The sequence below is a fragment of the Jaculus jaculus genome, chromosome 17 (assembly GCF_020740685.1).
Source record: "Jaculus jaculus isolate mJacJac1 chromosome 17, mJacJac1.mat.Y.cur, whole genome shotgun sequence".
NCBI classification, from domain to species: Eukaryota; Metazoa; Chordata; class Mammalia; order Rodentia; family Dipodidae; genus Jaculus; species Jaculus jaculus.
The window spans coordinates 19944395-19960818 of NC_059118.1; the positions used below are offsets into that span (position 1 = coordinate 19944395).

The 16424-nt window shown below is 52.6% G+C and overlaps 1 protein-coding gene across 5 annotated transcripts; it reads left to right on the top strand.

The window, feature by feature from the left end:
* The first annotated feature begins 1099 nt into the window (after positions 1–1099).
* On the top strand, positions 1100–16027 carry Grm2 (glutamate metabotropic receptor 2). Of its 5 annotated transcripts, none has more exons than XM_045136754.1 (6): positions 1100–1199; positions 3166–3653; positions 6658–7495; positions 11471–12546; positions 15120–15300; positions 15537–16027. In XM_045136754.1, the coding sequence occupies exons 2-6, from the start codon at positions 3204–3206 to the stop codon at positions 15608–15610; spliced, it is 2619 nt and encodes an 872-aa protein (XP_044992689.1). In that variant the 5' UTR covers positions 1100–1199; positions 3166–3203; the 3' UTR covers positions 15611–16027. The 5 variants fall into 5 exon arrangements, with proteins under 5 accessions (XP_044992689.1, XP_044992687.1, XP_004664353.2 ...); XM_045136752.1 differs by lacking the exon at positions 1100–1199 and adding an exon at positions 1331–1418; XM_004664296.2 differs by lacking the exon at positions 1100–1199 and adding an exon at positions 1332–1418 and having other exon boundaries at positions 3071–3653.
* The last annotated feature ends 397 nt before the right edge of the window (positions 16028–16424 follow it).

Here is a 16424-nt window from a genome sequence, read left to right on the forward strand (position 1 = left end):
TGGGTTTGACGTGTGCGTTGTGTTTAAAAGCGGTGATCTACAGAGCAGCGGCCCTCAGGTTTCTGTGTCCAGGGAAAGGCCTATCGTTATGGTGTCCCCACCCCCAAATGACACATGCATGTCGGTGGGGGGGGGATGCTTGAGGGCCTAGGTTTGGCATTTCATCACATCATCTGAGCTGACCTTCTACTGACACCTGTTGGAGGAGAGTGCAATGCTGAGGGAATGGGCAGGGGTGTTGTACCCTTGAGCACTTGGTAGGATGTGTAGATGCCAGGGGCAGAAGGCACAGGCTCTGGGGTCAGATCTGGCTGCAGGTCTCCTCCCCAAATTTTGCAGCGCATCCTGGCACTACAGCTTATCTAACACCCCCTACCCAGGGGCGTCCTTCCCCATCCTGCTGTGGGAGGGAAGAGTCAAGAGCATCTTCTCAGAGCTGTCCTCCCTCCACTTGGGCTCCAAGCTCCGGCTCCCTCCTACGCAGCAGCCAGTTCTTGGAGGCTTTCCTGAGCCCCTGCTACCCTTCCCAGTCCCAGCAGGTCCTGGCGATTGACCCTCGCCCTGAAGCCTTCTCCTCCCATGGGTTGGTATCTCTACCATAAATGGGAGCAGGGATTAGTGGGGGAGGGGCAGCAGATTTAAAGGTCATCTGCAGGAAGAAAGAGGAGGGGGAAGCCTGTATCCTCTGACCCTCCCTCCCAGTCTTTTCCTTTTAGTGACTCAGGCGTTAGCTCTCATATGGAGCCTGGTATGTAGACTGAGAAGCAGTCACTGGGTGGAGAGAATGGATGCGAGGGGCAAACTGGCCGCAACAGGCACTCCATTTACCTTCCACATTTACCTGCCTCCTTCCCGCCTCCCCCTCCCCCCCCCCCCCGGGACAGCTCACGACCCCAGGACCACCTCGTCCACTCTAAGCACACTGGAACCCATAACGCTGCACTCACTATGCAAGCTCAGCGACCTTCCCAGCCCAGTACCCCACACCCTGTTCCCACCGCTGTCTGGGACGCAGCCTGACTTGAGTGCTGGGCGGAGGGGCCACTTGCTCCAGCGCAGAACCCCAGTGCCCGGGAATTCAGCACCACGCGACGGACAGCTCCAGGCCCGTCAGACCTGCGAAGAGAAGGGAATCGGCCTGGAGGTGCTGCGCTTGGTGCCTCGGAGGAGTCCAAAGGGAGGCGGAGGCCAAATTGAGAGTGGGTTGGTGGGGAGACCTGGAGTGGAGAGGAACGGAGGAGGGCTTGGGGGCGGGCCGGGGCCGGGGGGGCGGGGCGGGCCGCGATTGAAAGCGGCTGGGCGGGCGTGCGGAGAGCGCAGAGCCTGCAAGAGAGCGAGCCAGCAAGCCCGAGCGAGCCGGAGCTCCGCGCCCCCTGCTCCACTCCGATTCTCTCCGTTGCCAGAGCTGGGCGCGCCAGGTAGGGTGAGCCTGTGGGGCCGCGGCCACTGCCCATCTTTATTTTATTTTATTTTATTTTATTTTATTTCTGTGGCCCTGACCCATCACGTCCTGGGGCCCCCGTGGATCTTCGAGTTTTGGACCACCTGGGCCAGGGCATCCAGACAGCGCTTCCTGGGAGCTCCAGGGAAGCGGGAAGACAGTCCCCGGGCATCCCACCTTTCTGCCCCAGAGAACGTACGTCCTGCATAGTGCTCCCCCCCACCCCCCCACCCCCGTTCCTCCTGCTCCAACATCCTCTGGTCCTTCTTTCTGTCTGTGCCTCCGTCTTTTGTCTCAGCCTCTCAGGCCCCTTTGCCCCTTTATCGGATTTTGTGGTCCTAGCCTCCTGGCTACTGCTGGCTCTGGGCTTCTGCCCCTTCCCCTGCCTCAGCTTCCAAGGGGCCTCCCTTGCGCTTAGCCCTCATCTGGGTCTCTGCCCCATCTGTGTAGGTCTTCATGCCTGCTTCTGTCTTCTGTTTGCCTGGTTCGGCTGCTGCTTTTGGGTCCCCACAGGTTGCCAGTCCCGCTGCCCCAGCACGGGCAGGAGACTAGCCCAGTGAGAAGCCTCAGTCTTTATGGCCAGCACAGGGTTGTGTGTGTGTGTGTGTCGGGGGGTCCTCTTTAGCCTTAGTTTCCTTTCCTCTTCTGAGGATGGATGTGTATCTTCTCCCAGCCTGTGGAGGGTGGATGTTCGGGAAAGCAACTGGGGTACAGACGATATAGGATGCAGGGCTAAAGAGAAAGGGTGGAGAATGGATGAAGGGCCAGGGTGAGCAGGCCCTGAGGATGGGGAGATTGTAAATGACTTTCTTTGCTGGGGTTGGAGCGAAGAAAAAATAGACACAAAGTCTCAAACATCTTCCTAGGTGAATCCGGGGCCTCCAGAACTCACCCTCGGCAGTTTAGAGCACCCTACCTGTGACACCCCCACATATGTTCATATCTACTTATTCTGTTGACTTAGGACTTGGACTACATGGTGCCTTCTCTGGAACCACCTCCTCTACCTTCTTGTCTCACTAAGGCTCCAGGGGTTCCATTCCCAGGAGATTCTAGGCAATGGTTCTTTAAGAACCAGAGGCTAGGACCTTGGAGGTTCACCTGGGCTCCAGTTTCCATGGGGTTGGAGACTGTCCAGGGCAGGCTGTTCCCTTCTGCTGGGTCCTCACACAACAGTGGCTCTATCTCTGGAAATCCAAAGGCTTAGGATGGGGGCTGGACCTCCTGAGTTTGTAACTCTGACGTGACCTCAACTGCTAATGTACTGACCTTGGGGGTCCTAGGAGGTGTGTGTATTAGGGTCTTTGGTTTCCACAGGGCTCGGTATTGCTTAGAGTCCCCTGCCCTCTGCCTGGGTCTCCTCTCCTGATTTCCCTGCTCTCTGGTGAGTTTGGAAGGAGCACAGAACCCATCTCTAGCCCAGAGCAAAGCAAATCTGAGATAGGCTCATGAGGGCAGCCCCAGAGCTTCTCATCCTGCTGATATCACCCTTGCATTGGCTCCCGAGTACTTGGGAAGAAGACGTGGGGAGGGGACAGAGTCAGAGGGGAAGCTGGAAATAAAAGGGGGCAGGTGTTCTCCAGTTCCACTTTTCTCTGTCTGTCTATCTATCTATCTGTCTTTCTGCAGGAGCCGGGCCCCTTCTCATCTCTTTTCTTGTCTGTCTTTTCCCGGCCCTTGTCTCCTCTCTTTGCCTCTGCTGTTTCTACCTTCATTCCCTGGAGACCCAGGTCTGCTGGACCTAGCCATCCCCTCTGGGGCCATGGGATCGCTGCTTGGGCTACTGTCACTGCTGCTGCTGTGGGGTGCTGTGGCTGAGGGCCCGGCCAAGAAGGCGCTGACCCTGGAAGGGGATCTGGTGCTGGGTGGGCTGTTCCCAGTGCACCAGAAAGGTGGTCCCACAGAGGAGTGTGGGCCTGTCAATGAACACCGTGGTATCCAGCGCTTGGAGGCCATGCTTTTCGCACTGGACCGCATCAACCGCGACCCCCACCTGCTGCCTGGTGTGCGCTTGGGTGCACACATTCTCGACAGCTGCTCCAAGGATACACACGCCCTAGAGCAGGCACTGGACTTCGTACGTGCCTCGCTCAGTCGCGGTGCTGATGGCTCACGCCACATCTGCCCTGACGGCTCTTATGCCACCCATGGTGACGCACCCACGGCCATCACCGGTGTTATTGGTGGTTCCTACAGTGACGTCTCCATCCAGGTACGTGGAGACCACCCAAATGGGAATTGGGATGGAAGGTTGGAGGTGGTGGCCTAGAATTCTTGCTGAGCAGGGGGCTCCCCGGGTGAGATGAACTGGAAGCCGGGGGGGGGGGGGAGCTCCAGCAGCTTCCTCTTGGAAACTTCTTACAGAAGACCAGGAAAGCTCCTCTGTCATATAGTGGAGTCGATTTCTAGAGATTGTATAAGAGAAACTCCTTAGCGGTACTGGTGGTGGTGGTGGGGGTGACGAGAAGAAACACATACACACACCTGATGCTAAACAACCTGAAAGGCTTCCCAGGCAGCTTTTGGGGTCAGCTTCCAGGGTTGAATCTTGGCTCTCCCCAGGTGTCATTTGCATGTCTGTATTTGCATGTCGGTTATTATTTTTTTTTCCTGCGTCTGTTTCCTCTTTATAAAATAGGATTGCTAACCCTTCTTCTACATTTAGCTTTGTAGAGGGAATTTAATAAGGGAACACATGCAAATCGGGTTAGGGAGCCTGGCAAGTGATACAGGCAAGGCTGTATTTGTTGCTGCCACTATTGACCCATGTCACAGATGAGGAGACTGAGGCCCAGGAAGATTGCCAAGTCAAGGTGGTAGCAGAGAGGAGATAGGAAGTCAGGGCTGTGAGCCTAATCAGTCAGGTCATCGTTTTCCACACTGTACAAGGGTAGACAGATAGAAGCCAGGAGCAGACAGAGAAATAAGGCGAGTACCCAAGAAGAAGAAAACAGACTATGGTGGGCAGGGGGGAAGAGTAGATGGGGAAGGTACCCCTAGAGTTTTCAGGGAGTACTGATTTTGAGGGAGTAGGGAGAACTGCTCTTCCACAAGTGGTCAGCAGAGGGTGCCCTATTGCTTGTTCCAGCAGCTGACTTGGCTCTCTGGCACCCTGGGCCTACCTGGTTGCTTTGGCCCTTCCCTGACAGAATCTCCCCCTCACTAAGACCCTCACCTGTCTGTGCCAAGTGTAGGCTGCAGGGAGATAAGGGCAGAAGTGGGATCAGGGTTATAGGGTTATTAGGGGACCTTGGCAGGGATGTCAGCTCCCTCAGAGGGATCCAGGATGCTTGTGTAGAGGTGGTTAGGTAGGCCTCTTGGCCAGGTTGAGGCTATTGCCCATATCTGAAAACCTGACTGATACAGGGATGAGTGGGAAGTCTGCTAGCAGCTGATGCCTTCCTAAGCACCCCTCCTCTCTCCATGCATGTATCTCCAGGGGCCCTTCTTCTGTCTCAAACTGCCTCTTACCATAGCAGGGCTGGTCCCTCAGCATCAGGCTGCTTTTTTTACCTTGTCTTGGCCACCACGAGGCCCAGCCCTTAGCCTTGGAGTACGCCGGCCTTTTAATCATTTCTCCTTATTCCTTTCTCTCTCTTTTTAAATATTATTTTTATTTATTTATTTATTTGAGAAAGAAAGAGGCAGAAAGAGAGAATGGGAGCCTCCAGCCACTACAAATGAACTCCAGATGCATGTACCACCTTGTGCATCTGGCTTATGTGAGTACTGGAAAATCGAGCCTCGAACCAGGATCCTTAGGCTTCACCAGCAAGTACTTAATGGCTAAGCAATCTCTCTAGCCCATTCCTGTCTCTCTTAAGAGACCAAATCTTTTTTCATCTTCCATAGGCCAGACACTGTAGTCTCTTGCATTATTATTTTCCTTTCCTTTCCTTTCTTTCTTTCTTTTTTTTTTTTTTTTTTTTTTTTTTTGAGGTACGGTCTTGCTGTAGCCCAGGCTGACCTGAAATTCACTACATACTCAGGGTGGCCTTGAACTCATGACACTCCTCCTACCTCTGCCTCTTGAGTGCTGGGATTAAAGATGTGTGCCACCATACCTAGCTTGTAATTATTTTTTTATTTGCTCAGCAGCTTGTAAGACAAAGGTGGGAACCAGGGGCTCAGGAAGATTTTTTAATTTATTTGCAAGCAGAGAGAGAGAGTGTGAGCGAGAGAGAGAGAGACACTAGGGCCACCAGATACTGCAAACAAAATTTAGATACATAGATCACTTGGTGCATCTGGCTTTTTGTAGGTACTGGGGAATTGAACCTGGGCCATTAGGCTTTGCAGGCAAGTACCTTTACTGCTGAGCCATCTGTCCAGCCCAGGAAGATTTCTTCTTGTAAATCCAGGGTTACAGAGGGAACAAATGTGGGAGGGGACATCTAAGCCCTAGGTTAAGTGAGATTTTATATATATATTTCTTTCTTTTTTTTTCACAATGATCCGCCTACCTCTGCCTCCCAAATGCTGAGATTAAAGGCATGTGCCACCATGCCCGGCTCAAGAGCCTATATTTTGGTTACAGGGACTTGGTTTTTTAAAACCCTGTGCTTCTTTCACTTACCTACTATCTACCAAGTCCTTGGCTGCTCCCCTCCCCCCCCGACCTCCTGTGGCCCCAGACACCCAACCATGGGGAACAGGGTGTCAGCTGGTACATCAGAGAACCTTGTCTACTTCAGGTTCAGGCATCTAGTGGGGAACAAACCTCGCTGCCAGGCCTATGAGACCCTTGGATCTGGGTCTTTCTTCCTAGGGCAGCCTTTCTCCAACATTCCATGAGGATTGACACTGGGGAAGGGTTTACCCGCTGCCAAACAATGAGAGAGGGAGAGAGAGAGCTTGTGGTCTTGGGAATCCAATCTAGTCCTGTGCTCCCAGTAAAGCCAGGTGCGACCTCTCTCCACCCTAGGCCTGCCTTGGTTTTCCTGCTCTGAGTCTGGTTCAGGTGAGACTCGTGATCACTCCGCCTCAGCCCTGGGTCTTCTGTGTCTCAGACCTTGGGGAAGAGTAGAAACCCCCCCAGCTCCAAGGCAGTAGACTCATTGAGCTCGGCCTCAGGCTTCCGAGACAGGAAAATCCCTAGAACTGCTCTTGCCGACCCTGGAGCCCAAGGTTCCATGGGGTGGTGTGGGAGATTGCACCCACCTGTAGTATTTGTTGGCTAGGCTCTCTGACATTTGCGCTCTCCACTTTTGTCCCAGGTGGCCAACCTCCTGCGGCTCTTTCAGATCCCACAGATCAGCTATGCCTCCACCAGTGCCAAGCTAAGTGACAAGTCCCGCTATGACTACTTTGCCCGCACGGTGCCCCCAGACTTCTATCAAGCCAAAGCCATGGCTGAGATACTCCGTTTCTTCAACTGGACCTACGTGTCCACCGTGGCATCCGAGGGTGACTACGGCGAGACGGGTATCGAGGCCTTTGAGTTAGAGGCCCGTGCCCGCAACATCTGCGTGGCCACCTCCGAGAAGGTGGGCCGTGCCATGAGCAGAGCAGCCTTCGAGGGCGTGGTGCGAGCCCTGCTGCAGAAGCCCAGTGCCCGGGTGGCTGTCCTGTTCACCCGCTCCGAGGATGCCCGTGAGCTGCTCGCAGCCACCCAGCGTCTCAATGCCAGCTTCACCTGGGTGGCCAGCGATGGCTGGGGGGCCCTGGAGAGCGTGGTGGCAGGCAGTGAGGGGGCCGCGGAGGGTGCCATCACCATCGAGCTGGCATCCTACCCCATCAGTGACTTTGCCTCCTACTTCCGGGGTCTGGACCCCTGGAACAACAGCCGTAACCCCTGGTTCCGTGAGTTCTGGGAACAGAGGTTCCGTTGCAGCTTCCGGCAGCGAGACTGCGCGGCACACTCTCTGCGGGCAGTGCCTTTTGAACAGGAGTCCAAGATCATGTTCGTGGTCAATGCGGTGTATGCCATGGCCCATGCGCTGCACAATATGCACCGTGCCCTCTGCCCCAACACCACCCGCCTCTGCGATGCCATGAGACCCGTCAATGGGCGTCGCCTCTACAAGGACTTCGTGCTCAACGTCAAGTTCGATGGTAATAGTGCTGGCCAGTGTCTATTGGCCTGCTGACCTCCAAGTTTGTCGTACTTGGTTAAACTGAAAATAGGGTGTTGCACAAGGAAAGGAACCGGCCAGAGATGGTATCACAAGCCAGGGCAATGACAGCTAGGAAGGGAGGTCTCCAGCTGGAGCTAGGGAAGAGGTTCTAATATCTGTTTTTTAAAGTGTATTTGTTTGTTTATTTGTTTATTGTATTTTAGACAGGAAGGGAAAAAAGGAGAGAGAGAATTGGCACGCCAGGGCCTCAGCCTCCGCTATCGAAGGCCAGATGCTTGCGCCACCTAGTGAGCATGTGCGACCTTGCTCTTGCCTCATCTTTGCGTCTGCCTTATGTGGGATCTGGAGAGTAGAATATGGGACCTTGGGCTTTGCAGGCAAGCACCTTAACTGCTAAGCCATCTCTTCAAACCTCTTTCATTTTTATAATATTTATTTATTTGAGAGAGAGAGAGAGAGAGAAAGAGGCAGATAGAGAATGGTGGGTGTGCAAACAGGTACACCAAGGCCTCTAGCCACTGCAAACAGACTTCAGACACATGTGCCACCTTGTACATCTGGCTTATATAGGTACTGGAGAATCGAACCTAGGTGCTCAGGCTTCACAGGCAAGCGTCCTAACCACTAGGCAACCTCTCCAGCCCAGAGGATCCACTTTCTGAGAACCTTCCAGACACCACACCTTTTGCCAGGACCTGGTATTTAGGTTCCCTGCGTCTTGCATGGACTTTATCCTCTAACTCCTGGCTCTCTGTCTTGCCAGAATGGAGAACAGGTGTTCCCAAGTCCGTTCTGAGACAGCAGTGAAACCTAAATCAGGATGGGTTGAGGGTCAGCACCAGAATGATACTCTATTCAGGAGAAACTTCTACTCTTAATCTTGATTTTTTTTTTTCTTTTTGGTGTTTTTGACATAAGCTCATACTATGTAACTCAGCTTTGCCTCAACCTCGCTGTGTAGCCCAGGCTGGCTTCAAACTCACGGTGATGCTCCTGCCTCAGCCTTCCAAGTGCTGGCATTATAGGCATGCACCACCACATTCAACTTAATCTTTGATTTTTCTACCCGAAGTGTCCTCAAATCCAAAGTTAAAGTGCCCGTTAAATTAAAAAAAAAAAAAGAGGGTCAGGTGTGGTAGTGCATGCCTTTAATCCCAGCAATTGGGAGGCAGAGGTAGGAGGACGGCACTGAGTTCTAGGTCACCCTGAAACTACTGAGTGAATTTCAAGTTAGCCTGGGCTGAAGTGAGACCCTACCTCGAAAAAACAACAACAAATAAAAAAAAAAGAAAAAAGAATAGGGTGCTTGCTTACAAAGCTTGGTGGCCTGGGTTTGAATCTCCAGTACTCATATAAAGCCAGATGCACAAAGTGGTGCATACATCTGGAGTTTCTTTCTTTCTTTTTTTTTTCCAAGGTAGGGTTTCACTCTAGCTCAGGCTGACCTGCAGTTCACTATGTAGTCTCAGGGTGGTCTTGAACTCCTGGTGATACTCTTACCTCTGCCTCCTGAGTGCTGGGATTAAAGGCAAGCACCACCACACCTGGCTGGAGTTTCTTTGTAATGACAGGAGACCCTAGTGCACCCATTCTTTTTCTCTCTCTCTCTGCTTGCAATAAATACCATATATATGAGGTAGGAGGATCACTGTGGGTTTGAGGGCAGCCCCAGACTACATAATGAATTCCAGGTCAGCCTGGGTAGAGTGAGACCCTTCTTTGGAAAAAAAAAATTGCATAGGGTTTCCAAAATAATCTCCTCTCGTCTTCCTATATACTTTAAATCATGTCTAGATTACTTATGCCTAGAACAAAGTAAATAGTTGTTGTACTGTATTTCTGGGGAATAATAAGAAAATAAGTCTATGCATGTTAGGTATGGACACTACCACTTCAGGCCTAATTGGATTTTTAAAAGAAGATGAGTTTTTAAAAACTTATTTATTTATTTATTTAACAGAGAGAAAGAGGGAGAGAGAGAAAGAGAATGGGCATACCAGGGCCTCCAGCCACTGCAAACGAACACCAGATGCCTGTGCTACCTTGTGCATCTGGCTTTCATGGGTCATGGGGAATCAAACCTGGGTCCTTTGGCTTCACAGGCAAACGCCTTAACCGCTAAGCTATCCCTCCAGCCCAAGATGAGTATTTCTGGTTGTTGTTTTTGATGACTATTTTATTTTTTTCTCAATTTTTATTAACATTTTCCATGATTATAAAAAATATCCCATGGTAATACCTTCCCCCCCCCCACTTTCCCCTTTGGAATTCTATTCTCCATCATACAAGATGAGTATTTTTGAAAGGCACAGTGATTCACACTGTAATACTAGCCCTCAGGATGCTAAGACTGGAGGGTTGCCATGACTTCAAGAGTAGCCTGGACTACATAGTGAGTTCTAAGGCTAGCCTGAGTGAGAGAGTGAGACTTTGTGGCAAAAAAAAACTCACAAAACACTGTATATACATATGTGTGTGTTACATATGTGATCTATATGAGATAGACAGATGATAAATTGATTGACTGTGGAACCTACACTAATTCCACTAAGATTGGCATTCATGTATAATAGAACCCAGGGTCAGGGTTAGGGCTAGAGTATGGCGTCTGATCGAGTAGCTATTAGAAAGAGGCCATCTTCAGCCTGCTGGGCTTGGGTATCGCTTATGACAGAGCTGAATGCTGAGACCCTGGAGGCTTGTGGGAGAAGTGGGAGCCAGGTGAACCTGGGTTTGTATCCAGGCTGTACCATCCACTCGCGGGGCCTTCAGCATGTGGTCTCCTTGCTTCGACCCTGATTCCTCACTGGGAGCATGGGTGGTTTGTAGGCCTGGCTCCTGAGCCTGGCTGCGCAATGGGAAGTTGATAATGGATGGAGAGTGGCAGTGGCAGTTCTGCGGAAAGCAGTGGGGGCAGGTGGCTGCCAACGTTGGGATTCAGTGTGCAATGGCACCAGTGTTAGGACTGACAGGGACTGGAACAGGGGGTAGTTTCATTTTTTTTTAATTTTTGTTTTTTAATTAATTAATTAATTAAATTTTGTTTTTCAAGGTAGGGTCTCGCTCCAGCCCAGGCTGACCTGGAATTCACAACGTAGTCTCAGGGTGGCCCAGAATTCATGATGATCCTCCTACCTCTGCCTTCTCAAGTGCTGGGACTAAAGGCATGTAACATCATGCCCAGTCTAATTTTATTTTTCTAATTTAGTTATTTGAGAGAGAGAGACGGAGGGGCAGATAGAGAGAATGGGTACGCCAGGGCCTCCAGCTACTGCAAACATACTCCAGACACATGTACCACCTTGTGCATCTGGCTTACCTGAGTCCTGGGGAATCAAGCTGGAGTTCTTTGGCTTTGTAGGCAACCAGTTGCCTTAACCACTAAGCAATCCCTCCATCCAGAATTTATTTATTTATTTACTTATTGCTGTTTTTTTTTTTTTCTTTTTTTTTTTTGAGGTAAGGTCTCATGCTGACCTGAAATTCACTATGTAATCACAGGGTGGCCTCGAACTTGCAGTGATCCTCCTACCTCTGCCCCCCCCCCCCAAAGCTGGGATTAAAGGCATGTACCACCGTGCCTGGCTATTATTATTTATTTTTGAGAGAGACAGACGGGGGGTGGGGGCGGTGGAGAGAAAATGGGTATGCCAGGGCCTCTCGTGCTTTGAGTCGCTGTGTATCTGGCTATTTGGGACCTGAAGATTCGAACTTGAGTTCTTAGGCTTTGCAGTCAGGCACCTTAGCCGCTAAGCCATTTCTCCAGCCCCTGTTACTAACTTTCTTTTAGTAAAATAGCTGTGATCTCAGAAGGGCTTTGGCGTTCAAGATGCGAAGAGCTAGCAGTGACCTTAGCTTGCGTTTGAGTAACGAACGTCTGAGGGTGAAGGTTGAGGTCGCATCAGACAACAAGCCAGACCAATCCTTTCTCCCTTCCCTTCCCCAATCCCAGCCCCCTTCCGCCCCGCTGAGACCCACAACGAGGTCCGCTTCGATCGCTTTGGTGATGGCATCGGACGTTACAACATCTTCACCTATCTGCGCGCAGGCAGCGGGCACTATCGCTACCAGAAGGTGGGCTACTGGGCCGAAGGGCTGACCCTGGACACCAGCCTCATCCCGTGGGCCTCCCCCTCAGCCGGCGCCCTCCCCACCTCCCGCTGCAGTGAGCCCTGCCTGCAGAACGAAGTGAAGAGCGTCCAGCCTGGCGAGGTGTGTTGCTGGCTCTGCATCCCGTGCCAGCCCTACGAGTACCGCCTGGACGAGTTCACCTGCGCCGACTGCGGCCTGGGCTACTGGCCCAATGCCAGCCTGACGGGCTGCTTTGAGTTACCCCAGGAGTACATCCGCTGGGGCGACGCCTGGGCAGTGGGACCTGTCACCATCGCCTGCCTAGGCGCTCTGGCCACCCTCTTTGTGCTAGGCGTCTTTGTGCGCCACAACGCCACACCTGTGGTCAAGGCCTCTGGTCGAGAGCTCTGCTATATCCTCCTGGGAGGGGTCTTCCTCTGCTACTGCATGACCTTCGTCTTCATCGCCAAGCCGTCCACGGCCGTGTGCACCCTACGGCGCCTTGGTTTGGGCACCGCCTTCTCCGTCTGCTACTCCGCCCTCCTCACCAAGACCAACCGCATCGCGCGCATCTTCGGGGGGGCCCGGGAGGGCGCCCAGCGACCACGCTTCATCAGTCCCGCCTCACAGGTGGCCATCTGCCTGGCGCTCATCTCGGGCCAGCTGCTCATTGTGACGGCCTGGCTGGTGGTGGAGGCACCGGGCACGGGCAAGGAGACAGCCCCCGAACGGCGGGAAGTGGTGACACTGCGTTGCAACCACCGCGACGCAAGCATGCTGGGCTCGCTGGCCTACAACGTGCTCCTCATCGCCCTCTGCACGCTCTATGCCTTCAAGACCCGCAAGTGCCCCGAGAACTTCAACGAGGCCAAGTTCATTGGCTTCACCATGTACACAACCTGCATCATCTGGCTGGCATTCCTTCCCATCTTCTACGTCACCTCCAGTGACTATCGGGTGAGCTCTCTGTTGTCAAAGTGGGATGGGTGGGACCTCTGTTTTTCCTGATATCTTTTTTTTTTGTTTTGTTTTGTTTATTTATTTATTTGAGAGTGACAGAGAGAGAAAGAGGGCGAGAGAGAGAGAGAGAGAGAAAGAGAGAATGGGTGCACCAGGGCCTCCAGCCACTGCAAACGAACTCCAGACGCATGCGCCCCCTTGTGCATCTGGCTAACGTGGGTCTTGGGGAATCGAGCCTCAAACCAGGCTCCTTAGGCTTCACAGGCAAGCGCTTAACCGCTAAGCCGTCTCTCCAGGCTGTGATATCTCGTTTTTATCTATTGAAAAGCTGTCAAGCTCCGAGTGGTTCAATGGGCTCCCCAAGGAAAGATTGGATAGCTGAGAAATGGCCAAGGGGATAGGAATGAGAGAAAGAGAGAGAGAGTGAGGTCCTCCTCTAACCTGGGATAAATTTGGGTGCAGAAACACGTCCCAGTGCGTGTGGGCTCTACCTTGCCCCACTGAAGGCTCAGTAGAGAGAGGCAGGTTGACAAATAGAAGGAAGGCGCAGGGTACAGAGGCGTGAAGCAGCGTGAGGGTTGAGGAAGATTAAAACCAGTGAAGCCACTCTAGGTGGTGGCCCCCAAGCAGATGGTTCCAACTGGCACTGAATGTCTCACGGGGTGCCCTCGGCTCCAACAAGCAATGGCCACCAGAACAGAATGGCCTGTCCGAGGAGGTGACAGGAGAGTTGAGTTCTGAATGACACAGGGATCGTGTGGCCGGGTCCTCACCACGCTGCAGCAAGCGCCACAGCTTTCGTGTCTCCCTGAGGTGGTAGAGATCCAGGGCGAGTCAGTCCCCTGCCCGAGCTCACAAAGCTTGCAAGTAAAGAACAGAGTCCAAGCAGACAGTCTCGAGCAAAGAAGCAGGGAGATTGTGGCACAAGCCCTAGCACGGGTTCTTTGCCAGGACAGAAGTCCAGCTGCTTGTGGCTGGGGGCTGGGGATGGTGGGGTTTGGCTTGCACCTGCTTGGGCACCTGCTTGGGCAGTGGAGGCCAGGGCCGGGGAGGGATCCCGCTCTGACTCAGCCCGCGTTTGCATGCAATTTGCATTAGCATGCCAATCACAGGCAGCTGCAGACTCACCAGGGATACGCAGTAGCCAGCCACGCGTACACACAGTTCTACACAGGCGCACATACCCACATACAGGGAGACCTATAGACACGTTCCCTCATGCATACACGAGTGTGCGCACACACCCTGGCACACCTAGAACGCACACACCTGTGCATACCTACAAGTGCGATTCATACCGGTAGGCATGCACTCTATGCTGGCACATGTGTGCACACATGCCCGTATCCCGATGCAGGCGTGCACCCCTACATATTCACACCCCAGCTGGAATTTCTGGTGTCCCTTGGGGAATGGTCAACTGAGGATGACCCTGGGATGTGTCCATCTTCTTTGGAGCTTGACAGGTGGACCAAGGCTCAGCAGATGCTTATCCTCTTTGCCCTCCCTCTGCCCTGCCTTGGGTAAGGGGTCCTGGGGTTAGGCCTAGGCATTTTTAACAATTTTTTTGTTCATTTTTTATTTATTTGAGAGTGACAGACACAGAGAGAAAGGCAGATAGAGAGAGGGATTGAGAGAATGGGTGCGCCAGGGCCTCCAGCCACTGCAAATGAACTCCAGACGCGTGCGCCCCCTTGTGCATCTGGCTAAAGTGCGTATTGGGGAATCGAGCCTCAAACCGGTGTCCTCAGGCTTCACAGGCAAGCGCTTAACTGCTAAGCCATCTCTCCAGCCCAGGCCTAGGCATTTTTTTTGTTGTTGTTTTTGTTTTTCGAGGTAGGGTCTCACTGTAACTCAGACCGACCTCCAGGTCACTATTCACTATGGAGTCTCAGGGTGGCCTCGAACTCATGGCAGGTCCTCCTACCTCTGCCTCCCGAGTACTAGGATTAAAGGCGTGCGCCACCATGTCCGACACTAGACATCTTTTTTTTTTTTTTTAAGTATTCTAGGGCTGGAGAGATGGCTTAATGGTTAAGGTGCTTGCCTGTGAAGGCTAAGGACTCATGTTTGACTCTCCATGTACCACTGTAAGCCAGACACACAGTGACACAAGTGTGCAAGGTGACACATGCACACAGGGGGACACACATGTGTCTGGAGTTCGATTGCAGTGGTTGGAGGCCCTGGCTCATCAGTTCTCTCTCTCTCTCTCACTCTCTCACTCACTCTTGCTCTCCCACGCAAAAAAAAAAAAAAAAAAAAAAAAAAAAAAGGCCAGTCTGCTGGGCTTGCCTTAAAAAAATTTTGTACTTATTTATTTATTTGAGAGAGAGATAGAGGAGAGAGACAGACAGAGAATGAGTGCGCCAGGGCCTCCAGCCACTGCAAATGAACTCCAGACACATGCGTCACCTTGTGCATCTAGTTTATGTGTGTGGGTACTGGGGAATTGAACCGGGGACCTTTGGCTTTGCCGGCAAGTGCCTTAACTGCTAAGCTATCTCTCCAGCCGAGGGCTAGACATCATTGATGTGTATCTGCTCACACACACCCACAACCCCCTACAGGTTCAGACCACCACCATGTGCGTATCAGTCAGTCTCAGCGGGTCTGTGGTGCTCGGCTGCCTCTTCGCGCCCAAGCTGCACATCATCCTCTTCCAACCGCAGAAGAATGTGGTGAGCCACCGGGCACCCACCAGCCGCTTTGGCAGTGCCGCCCCCAGGGCCAGCGCCAGCCTTGCTCAAGGTCAGCATCCTCCGTGCCCCTCCGCACCACGGTTCCCTCTCCTACCAGCTTCTCAGGCATGGGGCTCAGCTTCTCAGGTTGCTGAGAATCACTGTCTGGGAGAGGGGGGTTGCCCTCGATATAACCCCGGGTATAAGAGGGAGGTGCTGTGAGAAACATCCTTCTACAGCCCCATTTTCTGCTGGGCTTTCTGCCTGGGCACGGATCGGTCTCAACTTCCGGCTCCCTTGCCCTAGGGTCTGGCTCCCAGTTTGTTCCCACCGTTTGCAACGGCCGCGAGGTGGTGGACTCAACGACGTCATCGCTTTGAAGACTGCGTACTCCTGCCCTGACACGGCTGCTCCCCAAAACCCAGTGTCAACCTACTACGTCCATGGCCAGGAGGAAGTTGGCTGGAGCACTGCAATAATACCCACCCGCCCCCCAAAGTCACTTACCCACCCACTTGTCTCAACTCTTCTGTCCGAAGTCAGGGTCTTTAGGCTGGGGAGCCTCTCTGCGGCCACCAGTTGTCCTTGTAACAGTGTCCCTTGCTTGTCAAGACTGGGACTCAGAAAGGAGAGAGCCAGGGTCCACTGTGCCCTGGAACAAGGTGGCCCAACCCCCAATCAGCAAAGGTGCTTCCAGCCCAGCCCCCAACCTCCAGGGTCTTTTTAATTTTTTTATATAAGTTAATGGAGAGGGTGGTTATTGTGGGGGCCATTCCCTCCCTGTCCTGCACAGTAGTTTGTCCTGTGGTTTATTTTGTATTATCTGTAAATAAAGTGTCTTTACTTAAATGCTCTCTCTCTCTTTTTTTTTTTTTTTTGGAGGTAGGATCTCACTCTAGCCCAGGCTGATGTGGAATTCACTATGTAGTCTCAGGGTGGTCTCGAACTCACAGCAATAATCCTCCTACCTCAGCCTCCCGAGTGCTGGGGTTAAAGGCATACACCACCACGCCTGGCTTGGTTTAAGTTTTTATTTATTAGAGAGAGAGAATGGCATGCAAAGGCCTCTAGCCACTAGCAAATGAACTCCTGATGCATGGACTACCATGTGCATCTGGCTTACGTGGGTACTGGAGACTTGAACCTGGGTCCTTAGGCTTCACAGGCAAGTGCCTTAGCCACTAAGCCATCTCT